This window comes from Centroberyx affinis, unplaced genomic scaffold (genome assembly GCF_046629955.1).
Source record: "Centroberyx affinis isolate AG114_WGS23_722 - 3 ecotype Tasmania unplaced genomic scaffold, CSIRO-AGI_Caff_v1 ptg000027l_1, whole genome shotgun sequence".
Classification (NCBI taxonomy): domain Eukaryota; kingdom Metazoa; phylum Chordata; class Actinopteri; order Beryciformes; family Berycidae; genus Centroberyx; species Centroberyx affinis.
Window position 1 is genome coordinate 216358 of NW_027278741.1, and position 15726 is coordinate 232083.

The 15726-nt window shown below is 43.5% G+C and overlaps 1 protein-coding gene across 1 annotated transcript in view; it reads right to left on the reverse strand.

Moving 5' to 3' along the window:
* LOC139641094 (multiple epidermal growth factor-like domains protein 9) overlaps positions 1–15423 on the reverse strand; it is a 38411-nt gene extending 22988 nt beyond the window's left edge. Inside the window, exons 1-2 of the mRNA XM_071515341.1 lie at positions 15333–15423; positions 6335–6539 (exon numbers count right to left, since the gene is read on the reverse strand). Coding sequence (XP_071371442.1) covers positions 6335–6539; positions 15333–15423 — 296 coding nt within the window. The remainder of the gene's footprint in view (positions 1–6334; positions 6540–15332) is intronic.
* Positions 15424–15726: the final 303 nt, after the last annotated feature.

The following is a 15726-nucleotide window of genomic DNA, read 5'->3' on the forward strand; positions in this document are numbered from 1 at the left end:
AAATAAACAGAATAACATAAATCATGCTTTAAGGCAGTGCTGTGCCCTGTCCTGCACTCTGTCTGGCAGGCAGTCAGTCGAACACACTGACCTGTGGCAATGCGGCACAATCTGCCATCTGTGTGTCTACTGAGCCTTGATCTTACACTCTTAGCGGCTCTCTGCCGGGACGCGACGAGAAAATACAGTCTGTCACTTTTTAAAGAGGTTTGTCGTCTCATTATAAAGAGGGCTGCGAACCTACCGGGTCCACTGAGACCCCCCCCCACCCACCCACACATACGCAAAGCAGAACAAAATAGACAGGGGGTGAACAGAAGACGAGCTCAAAATCCTGGAGGTAGACGAGACTTGTACACATCGCTGAAAGCCTGGTAATCCTAGGTTTGGGTTCGCTCCACCAGTGTTCATTTGGATTCAGGAGAGAGAGGAAGGGAGGGGTGGGGGGGGGTGGGGGGTTTGTTATTGTTTTTTTTTGGTGTGGTTTCACTGCGTTGCGCCGGCCCAGCCGCTCTGTGTTAGATCCGCACGTTAAGTAGGTCAGTATTACACGGCGACGAGGCTTAACCCCGTTTTCCGCGGCTGCCATGGTGATGGGGGGGGGGCTCGGAGCAGACAGCCGTGCGCTAACTCCGCTACGGGGGGGGGGGGAACGATCGCTACATGTTTTCGTTCATCGCGGGGCGGGAGGGATCGCCGGGCCGATACCGAGCGGGTCGAGTCGCATTGCTGGGCGGGCGGCCCGAGGCCCGGGGGAAAGGGAGGGTGTCGAGCAACAGAGCGCCGGGAGTTCTGATCTGTTCTCCTGGCTCCGAGTCACCAACGCAAGCTTGGACACGTCCAAATATTTATGGGAGTGTACGTGTGTGTGGTTGGATTCCAGCAGTCCAAGTAACTTAGTTATCCGAGTTGATCTGCTGTTCTTTGAAAGAGCAGACGGACGGATAAGAGCGGTTCGTGGGATTTTGAAAGCCGATGTCAATACCGATCCCAATATTTTGCATTGAAGGTGCTGATAACCGATATTTTGTGCTGATATTTATTATCTTTACATTTGACTATTTTCACTTTCACTGAAGTATTCAGTGTTTCCCCACGCATTTTACTCTTGTCAGGGTGGAAAAGCCTCATGGGACAGTAAAACTCTCCACTGAAACCCAGACTAATGAAATTATTTTAGGGTTAGCAGTTCTTTAAAGTAGGGTGACCCACCTAGGGCTGGGCGATATGGTTGAAATCAATATCATGATAATCTTAAGGATTTTTCTCGATATCAATATATATCACAATATGGTTCATGTATGCAAAATCACGTTAAATAATCAAATTAATGTTCATCTCATTGAACCGAATGGTGATGATAGGTGTGATGTCAAACAAAACAGAAATATTAAAATAATATTCCAACCATACCTCATTTTATGAGAGTTTTTAAGTAAAATTTGCTTGTCATCGTCAATTTAGACAGCAGAAATTACATCAAAATATCGTCATATCATCACGATATGATTCCACTGAAAGACGATAAACGATAATATTGAATTATCGCCCAGCCCTAGACCCACCACACCTATTCAATGCTTTTAAAAGGAAGAATCAATTTACAGAAAACATAACTGAACCAAAAAGAAAAACCAAACGCCGGGTCAGGTTTTCCAGACTGTGATGATGGAAGAGCCTCCATCATATCAAAAGGTAGATAACAGTGACCAGCCAATATGTGATATCTAAAAAAAAGGCCAGTATCGGTAAACAGTTATATCGGTCTAACCCTACTCGCAGGGTTTGGCAGTGAAGGGCTGACTGCAGGTCTCATGGGTGTGGATATCAGTCAGGACAGAGAAGACGGCCCCGGCTCTAACACCCTGCAGTCCTCTGCTGGTTTCTGATGACAGCCAGGCAGGATGCTTTGAATCCGCTCGCTGCTTTCCACTTGATTAGACAGTAACACACCTTCAATCAAACGCAATGACAAGGGATACTGTTGCTTTCAATGAGTTGTATTGAAAAGTGTGGCTGAAACTAGTTCCTGAAAACCGGCTTAGCGACCTTTGAAAGGACAGGATAGTATCAGTCCTGTACTAGAGTAGGGCGGCACCATATCGATTTTATTTATGACTTTATTTGCATCATGTCTCCCAACACTTGTGTGTGTGTTGTCTCTTACACTAAACTTCTAGGCCAGGAATTCTGCACCCACCCAATACATTTTCCCATAAGAAAAGAGCTCAATATTACAATTTCTGTATTTTCTCTAGTAATTATGCCCAATACTAGCCTTATATTGTTGAGCAAATGTTGAACAAATGAAAAAAAAAAAAAAAAAAAAAAAAAATCTAACAGCCAGTTGATGGAGGCTACAGCTGCACGCTACAGAGCGACAGGGGGGGGGGACGGACAGGCGGAAACATCTGCACCCACAATCAATATTTCATTACAGACTGTGGCGCCATTCAATACGCAATCGTGAAAAATAAATGTGCAACTTTACAAACAATGCCCAAAAGGCTTGACCCAAATAAATTACTGATAGGACTGTTGTGATGGGAGGGAAGTGGTTAATCCTGCGATACAGCTGTTTTTTTGCAAAAAGATATTGGCATGACCTCATCGAGCAAATTGGATAACGGCGTGTGTCCATTTCACATCACGGTTACTGAGGGAGAACTTCACGTCATGACGGGGACAAGAACTGGAAATCTTATTACGGGTGTTAAAGAACATTGAATTAGAATGCAATTATATGTTAACGCAGTGGTTTACAGCAAGGTTAGACCTATATATCGGTTTGCCAATATATCCAGCTGACTTGGACTTAGAACTTTAGGCAATTTGTGGTACAACACAGAACATACAGACACATTTAAAGTACATCAAATCAAATAAACAGAAACGACAATAATCCAAAATCATCTATAGCAGCCGTCATAAATACCATCACAGTCCAGGCAGACGTTTAAAGTGCATATCGATAACTGTATACCTGAGCATATAAACCATTGAAAGCACATCAATAAACAGAAACCACAATAATTCAAATATCCAGGCAGTCCAGGCAGACATTTACAATGCACGCTGATAACTGTATACCAATAATTATAATAAAAATAACTATGTATCCATGTATTCACATCCACTAGTCCATTGTATTCCACATCCCCTAGTCCATGTATGACCCCAGACTCCTCATGGCTACCACATCTTGTTTAAACGATGGCTGATGTTGACCTTCCATTAAATATGGAAAAATATATCAGCCAATCACTGTTGTCCACCTCTGATATGATGCAGGCTCCTCCCTGATAACAGCTACACAAAAACAGTCTGCCAAGGTACTGAGTATCAGCACAAAATATCACTTATCTGCAACTTCAGTCTAAAAGCATCGGTATCAGCCTTCAAATCCTGATAGCCGAGGATTAACAGGGCCAAGAGTGTGCAACTACAAACCACTTGCAGAATAGTCACACCTAATGATTTGAATTCAGAAAACATCGTCCAGCCTTCCATAATACTCCCATAGACAAGGCTGCAGGTTACAGTCTCTTTCCTAAACACTTGGTATTGGTCTAGTTTTTTTCAGACCTCCTACATTTTCCCTGTACTAGACATGAAATGTTGCCAGCCAAGGAGGACTTCCCCTATTAGTGCAGAGAGCGAAGGTCAAGTCATTATCAGCAATGCTTGTAAAGGCGAGTTAATCATCAACCTGAAGCCCTAAAATGAGCTAAAATGTTTGGCCTGACGGATCCTCTGGCCGTTTGTTTTGCCCCGCTGGGAGCTATTTTGGTCAGGAGCACAACGGGACAAGGTGAGACCCTCGACCGGACCAAGGATTCAGTAGTCTAGCCTTCATCTTCCAACACTGAGGAGAGGATGGCGGACGGCGGCAAAGTCCAGAAAGACCGACCTCCAGCACATCCTACCTTCTTCAAATCACATGATGTTGCACAGCACTTGGATCAAATTGATTTTTTTTTTACCCCCTTCTTGACATCACAAACCTTCAAATAAAACGTTTATGACTCATGCGTGACCGCACTCCGGTCCTCAACCTCAACCGTTTTCACTGACGTGGATTCAGTCTGGTGCACGGTTGCTCTCAGATACTCCCGAGTCATCATTCCTTACTCAATCTTCCTTTTTTTTAATGAAATGCACACACAAATCAATAGGAGCCTTTACAGAGATGTTAAAAAATCCCCCGCTAAGGTCTAGTTGTCTGAAAGCCAATTACAGGCGGGTTAGCTCAGACTGCAGGCCTGGGGACCTGTTCTTTAGAGTTCCAAAACAAAAACAGCCAATCAAACACACTGAATAGAAAGACCTATACACCATTATTTGTTGCAAATCAATCAGCTGTAGTTAAGATTTGCACTAAATGATGGTGTAAATATACTGTAGGTCTTTTTGGAACTCTGAAGAACTGGTCCCCACTGACTTCAGTTGTTTTGGAGAAGGCTGCTATGGAGTTGTGCATGAAGGCTGAGTAGATGATGACAGAATTTCCATTTCTGGGTGAACTATTCCTTTAATGCGTTTTCTGGTAGATTTGCCCTTTAAGTGCGAGGCTGTGTGTGTGTGCAGCAGGGCGGCTGAATGGCCCATTACTTAATGAGAGACATCCCTAAAGTAGCGGGCGGGGGGTGGGGGGGGGTGGGGTCTGCGAGCTGGCTAATCTGTGCGGGTCATAGTGATTACCCGCTGAGACGGAGGTCGGCTAGGCTAGTGGGGTTAGCAGTGACCGGGCTCAGACTGTCTGAGCAGGATCGTATTATGTGTGTTAGTGTGTGAAAGCATCGAAGCCCTGAAATAACCCACCTGCTCGCACCTTCACCCCGACTCTAAAGAACTGGTCCCCATTGACTTCAAGTTGTTTTTGGAGAAGGCTGCTATGGAGTTGTGCTGGCAGCCTCCCTGTGTGTTATATGGACAAACTTCACCTGTGTTTCAGCTGGCATGAGGGGGAGGAGATGATGACAGAATTTTCATTTTTCGGGTGAACTATTCCTTTAACTTATGTAAGCCTATGCTGCGCCTTGTTTTTCCAAGGCGTGAGACACAACACGAATCCCCGACACATTGTGGACGTTCGCTCTGGCTTTTCTTTCCAAAAAAAAAAAAAAAAAAAAAACCAGCAGCATTCCTTTCCATGGTTAGAGGCAGAAAATACAGGCGCTATTTTTACCACGTTCCTAACCCACGCTCGCAGCTTCTTTTCCAAGTCGCAGCTCTTCCTGACTCGCGGAGACTGCCGCATCCGAGGCCCCCGCCGTGTGTTCTTTGGCTCCCAAATTCGAGGAGTAAGCGGAGGTCTGAGGACGCAGCAGAAGACCGATTCCACAAGACTACGGCGCTGTGATGAACACAAGCCGAGCCGCCTGGAACATCTCGTGTCCCGTCTTTTGAGAGATAAACGAAAACCGAATTCCCGACAGACAGCTGGTTTTTGGTTTGGCAACGCTATCGCTGTGATACAGTCATTAGGAAGAGCCTTAAAAGGTGGCCTCCAGTTCATTTGTTTGCTCTACGCACTTAATCCTTTTTGGGGTGAAGGGGAGCTTGGGCCTATTCAGGGTTTTTGCAGATTTCAGAAAGACAAATGTATCCTTTTAATGCTATCTGGAGTAGAATTTAAGACCAATTTAAAAACCAAAATAAAGAAACAAAGCTGCCAAAACCAGCCTATTTCTCATTGAACATACCTAATCAAAGCTTAAAGGATAAGTGTTTTTTAATGCATTTCTTACCGTCAACAAATCCTATGAAAACAACAAAATCAACAATGCGTTCGCTCTACTCCCGTTACTTTCCGACTTCCCACGTTCCCTTTTTAGCCTTCAAACCGGAAGTCACTGGCTCCAACTGTAAAGCTATAAACCTTGAAATACAGCTCACAAAGACATAGTTTACATTTTAAAAAAATCGCGAACTGTTACCACAAAAAGTCAGGCTACTGTAGTTATTACCAGATCAAATTCAAACGGGAACAAATTCTTCATTACGCCGGGGGACTATTTTCGGTGCTACGGAACTACTTTCAGAGGATTTGTTGACGGTAAGAAATGCATTAAAAAAACACCAGCCTTATCCTTTAAAATGAAACCAAAAATGTCCGGGATAAGTAAAAGCACAACAGGGAAATTGGTAAGGGGACATGACAAGGGGACAACTGTGAGTGCATTAATCCAAGAGTGGACATGCAGGGGGGATTATGACATCCCCCCCCACCGGTTTGGACTCATCGACTGACTCTGGAGCCAATATTCAAGTACTACAGGTATGCAAAAATCGCCCCAAGCGTATCCTTCAAGTTGTCTGAAAGGCCCCTGACCTGTCGCAGCGGGGGTTCACGGCGCCGAACGAGTCGCAGCCGCAGGGCTGGCAGCCGCCGGTGCCGTTGGTGAAGTGGCCGTCCTCGCAGTCCTCGCACTGCGGCCCGGTGTAGCCGGACAGGCACGAGCACTGGCCCGTGGCCGGGTCGCACTCGTCCGGGTCCAGGATGCCCTCGCCGCCGCTGCTGCAGTTGCACGGGGCCTCTGGAAGGGATGGGGGAAGGGAGGAGGGGAGGGGAGGGGTGGAAGTCAGAATGAAAGGAAAAGAGAAAGGACACCGCGTGAGATTTACTAGACGAGTAAGTGTTCCGTGGGCGTATTCTGTGGGTAAATTATGACCTCCAGCAAACCCGCTCCTCATTCATACAGTTCCCCAGTAGAACCACAGTCTTCTACTGGTGGCCACTGAGCAGCTCCACTGGAACCTTGACAGTAGTTTGTTGAAGGAGGGGAGAGAGTTACTCCTTCACTTTCCCCACATTTTCCCCAAGGCATTCGGACCGGCAGCCCTCAGGTCACAAGCCTGCTTCTCTAACCTCTATATAAAAACAAATCAATTAGGCTACATTTCTAGAAAAGCATCATTTATGCTTTCCCCCCCCCCCCTCCTTTAAAAAGACCTTATCATCTATAGCAGTGATTCTCAACCATTTTCATATCAAGGACCCCTAATTTAGTCCACATTAGGGCCACGGACCCCCATTTGATGAGATTTTGTCTCTCAAACCCAAATCGGAGAATATTTTTATTGTCAGATATGATTTTGTCCAGATTTCCATGACTATCTGTATTGTAGGTAGAGAGATAACAGAGAAACTATGATCAAAACAGTCATTCTTCTACATTCTCTAGTTGTGTTAACTTCTAGTGAATTAAACAATGATGAAGTTTAACAGTTGATCAATTTGCTGGGGACCCCCTCAAGGACCCCTGGTGGTCCCCGGACCCCACGTTGAGAACCACCGATCTATAGGCCTAACTCAGTTCAGATCGGTTTGATAATACTTGATCTTACTTACTTGAGTTAATTTGATTTATAGGATGAATTCACCTCATATTAGGGATTGGACAATATATTGAAATTCAATATATATCGCAATACAAAAATGTGACAATACGTATCGTGGGGCAGGAAAAAAAATGCGATATAAGCTCCGTTTTATTCTGCTGTAGTAATTTGTGGCTCAGAAATAAACAGAATTCTGCACAGTCATACTTTGTCAATGAACTTTTATATATTACATCATACTGTGGTTGTATCTTATCGTGAACCCCTTGTTGTGTATCGAATTGTACCGTGAGATAAGCACATCGTCCCATCCATCAGTTTAAAAAGGTGGTAAACGCTATTCCGCAATTACAAAGGTGGGTAGGCTATACTGAGTGAGGTGGGCTTGCCCTCCACTACATCTGTGCCATGCTGTCGAGCAGTGGTGGAAAGTAACTAAGTGCATTTACTCAAGTACTGCACTTAAGTACAATTTTGAGATACTTGTACTTTACTTGAGTATTTCCATTTGATGCTACTTTATACTTCCACTCCACTACATTTCAGAGGGAAATATTGTACTTTCTACTCCACTACATTTATTTGACAGCTTTAGTTACTTTTCAGATGGAGATTTGACACAATGGATAATATAACAAGCTTTTAAAAAATACAACACATTGTTAAAGACTAAACCAGTGGTTTCCAACCTTTTTGGCTTTTGACGTCTTACAAAAAGCAGTGTGTAGTTGGGTCACATTTCAGATGTCTATGAGTTGTTAACAGCTCCACCAAATAGTGATTTTTCCCTCTAAACCTCACATGGTTTCATTTCAATAAATGTTCAAATGATCCAATATTTCAGCAAAAATCAAAGATTAGAGAAAAAGTCCAAAAACTGAAAACAGATTTGTGTATTGAACTTTGTTTTTTCTTCTTTCCTCTCCCATTAATCATCTCACGACCCCTCAGATTTATCTGGTGACCCTTTGGAGGGGCCCGACCCCTAGGTGGGAACCACTGGATTAAACTAGCTAACTGTATATAAAGTAGTAGTAGTAAAGTAGTAGTAGTAGTAAAGTAGTTCAAACTAGCTCCACCTCCAGCAGCTACAACAGTAACATGCTGCTTACACACTGATGCTTCAGTATTAATAATCTAATGATGTCATATATAATAAAATATCAGTCAGAGGGACCAAACCACTACTTTTACTTTAATACTTTAACTAGGCTGCATTTTGCTGCTAGTACTTATGTACTTTTAATTAAGTAGTATTTTTCATGCAGGACTTTTACTTGTAATGGAGTATTTTTACATTGCTGTATTGGTACTTTTACTTCAGTAAAGGATCAGAGTGCTTCTTCCACCACTGCACAAACCTGTACCACAGAGTTTATATTTGGTATTGCTACAGGTAGATTTGTGTACCATCTTAAAAGTGAATGTCAAAAATGTGAAAAATGTGTAATAGTACAATATGTACTACCGTTGAAGCAAAAGAAGCCCAGTTCATCTCCAAGTCAACTTAGCAAGTCCAATTTCTTCACATGCAGAATAGAACATTAGGAGAAGGAGAAGGATTAGACGTCTGTAGAAAATTGCTTCAGGTTCTATGGAATGTTGGATCGGAGGAAAGGTGGCTCTTTTCAGTGTGTGACTGTGCCTTCCATGACAAAAGAGAGAGTAGCAATCTGTGGGGGAGGAACAATAAGACAAGTTTCTATACATAGATGATTTGCTGTGAAAGCCAGGTATTACATCGGCTGGAAAATGTGGTGCTGGATGGAAAATTAGTTATTACAATATATACAGTGTGATGATAATAATAGGGCATGGGATGGATAGCTTGGATGACTGGTTAAAGTGAAAGGAGGAGGTGGGTGAGGGAAAAGAGAGGTTGATGGGGTAATAATGGTGTCCAGCTAAAGGCCAGTTGAATGGGAAGTGGTGAGTGGAGCTTGGAGATGGGCCTAGGTAATCAGCCAGCCCTTTGTCAGTGCTCCATCCACCATTGTTAACCTTGTGGGTGGGTGATGCCTCTTTTTTCCTTTCTTTTCCCTTTTTTTCCCTGCAGCAATGGCTAAGGCTTTGCATTGCTTCAAAAATCCCAACATTTTTGGTCACCAAGTTTCTTAGCATCTGCAAAAATTGGATCATGAACAATATTGTGTGCTAGTATGCAGGGGTGTCACGATTCTCCAAATCCACGATTTGATTTGACTTTCGTTTTTAAGGATTCGATTCGATTCGATTTAAAAAAAAAATTTTCAGCACTGACGGCTATGCCATTGTTAGACTATCGAGTCTTGATTTGTAAAGATCAACAGATCATTGGTTTTATGCCCTGACAACTGTCATTTACATTTTCAAATTCTTCTTTAAAAAGATGGTATCAAGTGTGATATAACGGCCACATTTTTTTTGGAATGTACCACACTAAGGCCATGTGGTCAGATTTTTTCAAAGTTTTTAAAAAAAACACAACTTTCCCTTTAATTTGGTACCAAATACATGGCAAGGCGATTCAGGGCATCTCCTTACTTCAGTGTCAACATTCACAGTATGACAACAAAACAGATCCCTCCTATCTTGGCTAACGATAAGCTTTCGAAATACATACAAAACCTCCAGCGCTTCAGCCCACACAGTAATAAGATCAGACAGTAACAGTCGGCAAACAAATATGGAAAAAGTCGCCATTATATGGATAAAAGTCGGTGCGACCCGGTCAGTCCTCCTACCGACTTTTCGGCGCACTGCCTCCCGAAAACAGCATCCGTCTCTGGTGGTGAGAGCCAGATAGGTCCCGCTGTTTAGTGAAGGTCAGGTTCTGTCTCACAGCACAATCTGACAGCTTCTAGAAGGTTTTAAAAGCGTGACGCTTAGCCGGCGAAGCCATTTTTAGATCTACCGGTGGAGGACGACTAAACCCGGGGAAAATCAAACGTCTCAGTGTCACCAGATATACAGTATTTTCCGGTTCCGGTTCATCGATGACAACTTGAAGTATATATAAAACAAAGCTGATAACTTGATTTTCAGTTTTTGGTACATTTTAAACGATTTAAAAATGACGGGCGCTCTTGGGTGCTATAGTGAAATATAGAACGGGCGCTCTCTAGCAGCTACGCTGTGTCGTCATTGAAATGTTGGGGGTTTTTTTTTTCTTCAGACGCATGCAAGTAGGCAGGAGTGGAGAGAAAAAAAATACTAGGAGAATCGTGAACCTGCTTGTGATTTCATAGGTTGAAATCGAATGCTCATTTCGGTTGATTTTCGATTTAGAATTGAAATTGTGAAACTGTCATATATGTTGAACTGATTTTGATAACGTCCCTTTTTGGCCTCTCAAAGATTTTTATGTAAAAACACGTGTCTGTAAGAACGCCTGTCTAAATCACAACGTGGCTGCAACAGAGAAGAATGTCTCATCCCCACTAATTGAGATGCCATTGCTCTGTTTACCCAAATTAAACTCTGGTGTCTGGTATGATCAGCAGGAAATCTTCTCGGCACACTGGAAGTGATGATTCAAAATGTAGTGAAATCCAAAAGTGTCTCCTAATGTCTCCTAAAGAAGAAACCGTGCAGTTTAATGACGTCATTCTACATGATTTCCTTCAAACTTTCAAAAAAGTCAAACTGTTGTCTCCGGCTGCCACCAGGGGGCGCCAAAATGCGAAGTTGCCAAGTGCAGCTTTAATTTAAAAAAATCTGTAATTGATGACTGTCTATATATGTGAGCATACCTTGGATTAAGGTTGTAGAATGAGGGATTGTCTATACAAAGTCAGTGCTGTCTTTTATGCATTCTGGGCAAATTATATTAACAATGGCACTCCTATATTGCTTAAGTCATTGCCACAGCTCTGTGTTTTCCTGAGAACGCATGGGGGCATCCTTTTCCTTGTAACAGCAGGTCCATGCAACCGCAGACTCCCAGATGCTTTGTCAAAAGATGCTCTACTCGGAACTGTAGAAAAAAAGAGAGTGGAGGCTTCTCCTCTTTGCTCCCCTTGTCATGTGCAATTGCCATTTCCGGAGTAACCACTCTGAATTAATGAGCTGTAAGCTGAGAAATCTGCTACTGTCTGTTGTAATAGAGGAGTGGAAGGAGAAGTGGGGGAAGGGATAATGCGAGGTCTTGTTTGCTATGGCTTGGCTGTTGCTCTCCATTTGCATTTGTGATGCTGCTTTGCAATGAACGAGTTCCTGTTTTGATGTCTGCCATTTTCATTTGATATGTCTGCTACTGTCGAGTAGGGCTGAAAAATTAATCGAAATTTTATCGAAATCGCAATATGGCCTACTGCAATTTTCAAATCGCAGGAGGCGCAATATTTGTTAAAGGTGAAATGTGTCAAAATACCATTTTAAATGAAATATTGTCGTGCTGCAGAGATGTCCTGGCCTACACATCATATTCTACAGACTTAAGAAAACATCTTTGTTTGGTACAGATCCCCGCAAAAATCACACCATAATGATTTTAATACGTTTTTCAATGAAAATGAGAATAATGATGTAAAAATGATCATCCTCTCTAATATCGCAAATCATGACGCAATTGCAATATCAGTCAAAATAATCACAATTAGATATTTTTTCAAAATCGTTCAGCCCTACTGTCGAGATCCATCCAACAGCTGCACAGTGTCCCTGCTGGGCAGCCACCAATGCAAAGTGTTATTTCAGTTACTGTAAGGGAGCAGCGGTATTCCTTCTTCTATTAATCCTGCAAAGTCTTTGTGTGTTTCTGCTTTGTCACTGAATTAATTGGCAACAACTGTACACCTTGTCTAAATTGGCTTGTTGGACCACCATACCCACACACACACTCTGTGGAAAAGCTTTGCATAACATATTGCTTTAAAGGAGAAATGCACACGGCTATTGGCGATGTGCCTTGCATTCCTCGGGCAATTTTGTTGTTTGGTGGTGTATTTTTCTTATTCCCTTGGATAAGAAATGAAACTGAAATGAATGAAACTGTATTGTGTGTTTACAAAACTAACTAAAATAAACTAAAATTATAGAGAAAATGTCTTTAGTTTTCATCTTTGTCAATTTATTTCATACATAAGCCTAGTATTTTGGGTGGATATGAAATCTATCTATCACATCTCACCCCTGACAAATACCCCATATTACAAAAAAAGACTAAAACTAACACTGAAACTAATACAAACTAAACTAAAACTAAGCATTTTAAAAAACTAAAAAAACTAAACTAAACTAGCAAACCCGCTTTAAAAACTAAACTTGAAAACAAAAAGTCAAAATGAAATAAAAATAAAAACTACTGAAAAATGCAAAACTATAATAACCTTGGTAACAACATACGTCCCTGTGAGTTCAGGCAGGATGTACAGTCATGACAATAAATTCAACATGCTCGCTTAGATTTGTGCCTTTAATACCAAATAGAAGTATATTAATATGTATTGCAATAAACAGCCTTAATGACAGGAGTGTTTCCTAACTGAATGAGTCATTTGTTTTCCTGTTCTCGCTGCTGAAACTAAATATTGACTAGGTGCAAGAGATGCGCTCTGTTGTTTTCGAGACCTAATACTCCTTGGCTAATTAGGGGCGATTGTAATCCAACAATACCAACTAATGAAGAATAAAGGCATATGGTTACTCTAAAATTCCCTCACTTGGACTAGAGATGGCCATGATTTTTGAGCTTAGCAAAACTAAACTGAGCTGAATTCTATGTAAAGCCCTTACAAACGCATGAATAACCACTAACAGATGGCTCGCCGAGTTGTACCAACAATGACACGACGCTAAATAACATATTTTTACACGTGTCTAACACATGCACGCCATTTGAAAAAGGCTTACATTCCAAATACGCAGCATATGAGGTAATCCTTTAATCCACATTGCCAGCATGGAAATCCCTCCCCTAAATGAGATGTTGAAACATCCTTTTGCCACCCGAGCTTAAGTCTTGGCTTTGACGCCGATAGACTAATGCAGTGTGTGTAACCTGCAGACGACCCCGGTTTAAACCGGTCAGTCATAGAGCAGGTTAAGGCAGTGTTCGTGTCACGGGGGTAAAGGTGAGGACCCAGACGCAGACAGGCAGGGAGAGGCTTTACCAAGTTAACGAGTTTTTAATAAAGAACTAAGGTAAAAGTACAAAACCAAAACACAAAAAGGCACAGGCTGGCAACAGGCAAAAAGGGAAACCAAGGAATACAAAAACCAACCTGGCCAGAAACAAGGCAAGACGAAGAACACTGGGAAACAGGAACGGAGCAGGAACAAAGCAGGAAGACAAAACAGACGAACTGAACCAGGAGCGGGTGGAAAACCGGGGTAAATATACTGTGGGGATGGGTGATTAGCGATGAAGTCCAGGTGTGTAGGTGAAGCAGGAGCTGGGGGAGAAAGGGAGCCACGCCCACACTAGACACTGACAGACCAGGAGGCGGAGACACAAAGGGAGGCAGGGAACACGGAGAAACCCCAAAGGAACTCAAAGGCAGGTCATGGCCGAACCATGACAGTTCGGCTGGAATCGGTCTCGCCCTCTTGCCGTCTCCCACCTATATGGCTCTGGTCGGATGCTTTCGAAGCAGAGCCAAGCAAGAGAGCTCCCCCCTCCCAACGCATTTCATAGCAAGACGTCGCCCTCCCTCATTAGGCGAGCGACTGTTGTCCGGCCCACGCAGCGAAAAGAACGAGCCGGAGATTTACCGCTGAACATCTCTATCGCTAAACCCAAGTGACATGCAAACACGGCCTATCAAAGTTCACGTGCGCTCGCCTATCGATATTTGAATTTAGATGTGCGTGTGTGTGTGTGTGTGTGTGTGTGTGCTGAAGCCGTGTCGGAGGTGCCATTAGCTGCACGGCGAGCGCCTCAGAGGAGCAAATGAGATGATTGTGTTTTAACAGACTACACACATAATAAAAAAAAAAACGCCGCTGGGGTCAGAAAGCGAAGCCCATCTCTTTTGATGAATGTGCCTTAGGCAGTAATGATGGCCTGAGCCAGGAGACAAATTGAATTGCGGGCCACAGCGGCGGATATGTGCCCTTAGTGAGGGAAGAACAGAGTGGGTGTTCTTCCTTTTTATCAGATGGGTTTTTTAGCCATTACGGCCGCGGTGGAGTCAGCCGCCGAGTGTTCCTCCACTGAAAGCCTCTAATTGGTCCGAATAGACTGGAGACAACACAAAGCATGGCTGCCGCGACCATGTTGTTCTCCATTACTCCGCTAAGCAGCTGGTTTTTTTTTTTTTTTTTTTTACACACACTAGTTAGTCAGCTAGATCCACACTGAAGTTGGAGACAGGAATACGTGTGAACTTTTACACATTTAATTTAAGGCCAAGATGCAGTTGAAACTTTTGCCTTCCACAATATTTTCCACTTATCTGAGTTGCGCTCGCGAAGGTCTGAACCCCCCCCCCCCCCCCCCGCCATTGTCCGACAGCGTTCTCTCCACTATCCGGGGCCGAATCCGTAGCTTCTCTCATTGGCTGACTCGCTCCCGCTAAAAATTCTCTCCCGCCTGATTGGGTATTCATGAAAAGGGAAACAACAAAGGGCAGGACATGTACTACATTTAATAATCACAAACACAAGGACACGCGCAACGCGGTCTGCCGTGAAACCCTTCAATTCTTTGTGCATACATTTGCACTGATTACACAAATGGCAGAGATGGGGCCAGATAGCGTGCAATTGTGCATCATCAAAGACGCCGTGGCTAGCGTGGTCAAAACAGAAGACCTTGAAAGCTTTGAAGTACACCTCCACGGTTAAGCTCTGTGTTTGGCCTTGTGTGTGTGTGTGTGTGTGTGTGTGTGTGTGTGGGTGTGTTTTGTTGGTTGTTTCAGGTATCCACATTGTAGCGTTGTGTCTCGTTGATCATGTACTTGTGCGTGTGCATTTGAGTCTGTTCCCATGTACTTTCAACTCTTTTGTGAAACCTTTCTATGGGTGGGCACACATGCATACACACACACACACACACACACACACACGCTCCCCAGTGCCCTTTATCCTCTCGTATGTGGTCGTCATGGTGACTGTACACACAGGCAGCCCTCCTCCTCCCTCCTCCTTCCCTGCCATGCCGACAATGTCCCCTTGTCAGAATTAAGGGCAAGTGATTGCTTTTCTTTTAATCGCATATTAGGGGTCTGGCCTGTTAATCCATTCCAGAGGAGATAGCGGCTCGTTTAAACCGACGGAGGGAGAAGAGGAGAGGAAGGGGAGGGGAGGATAGGAGGCAGGACAGGGTTAGGAAGCAGCGGGGACCGTGGAAGGAAAGATAAGGGACACTGAAGAGGAGAGAGGATGAGGAGGTGACAGGAGAGCAATGAGGAGGTTATTAATCTAACAAAATGTGACCATATCAGTATAATTGGGAGAGGA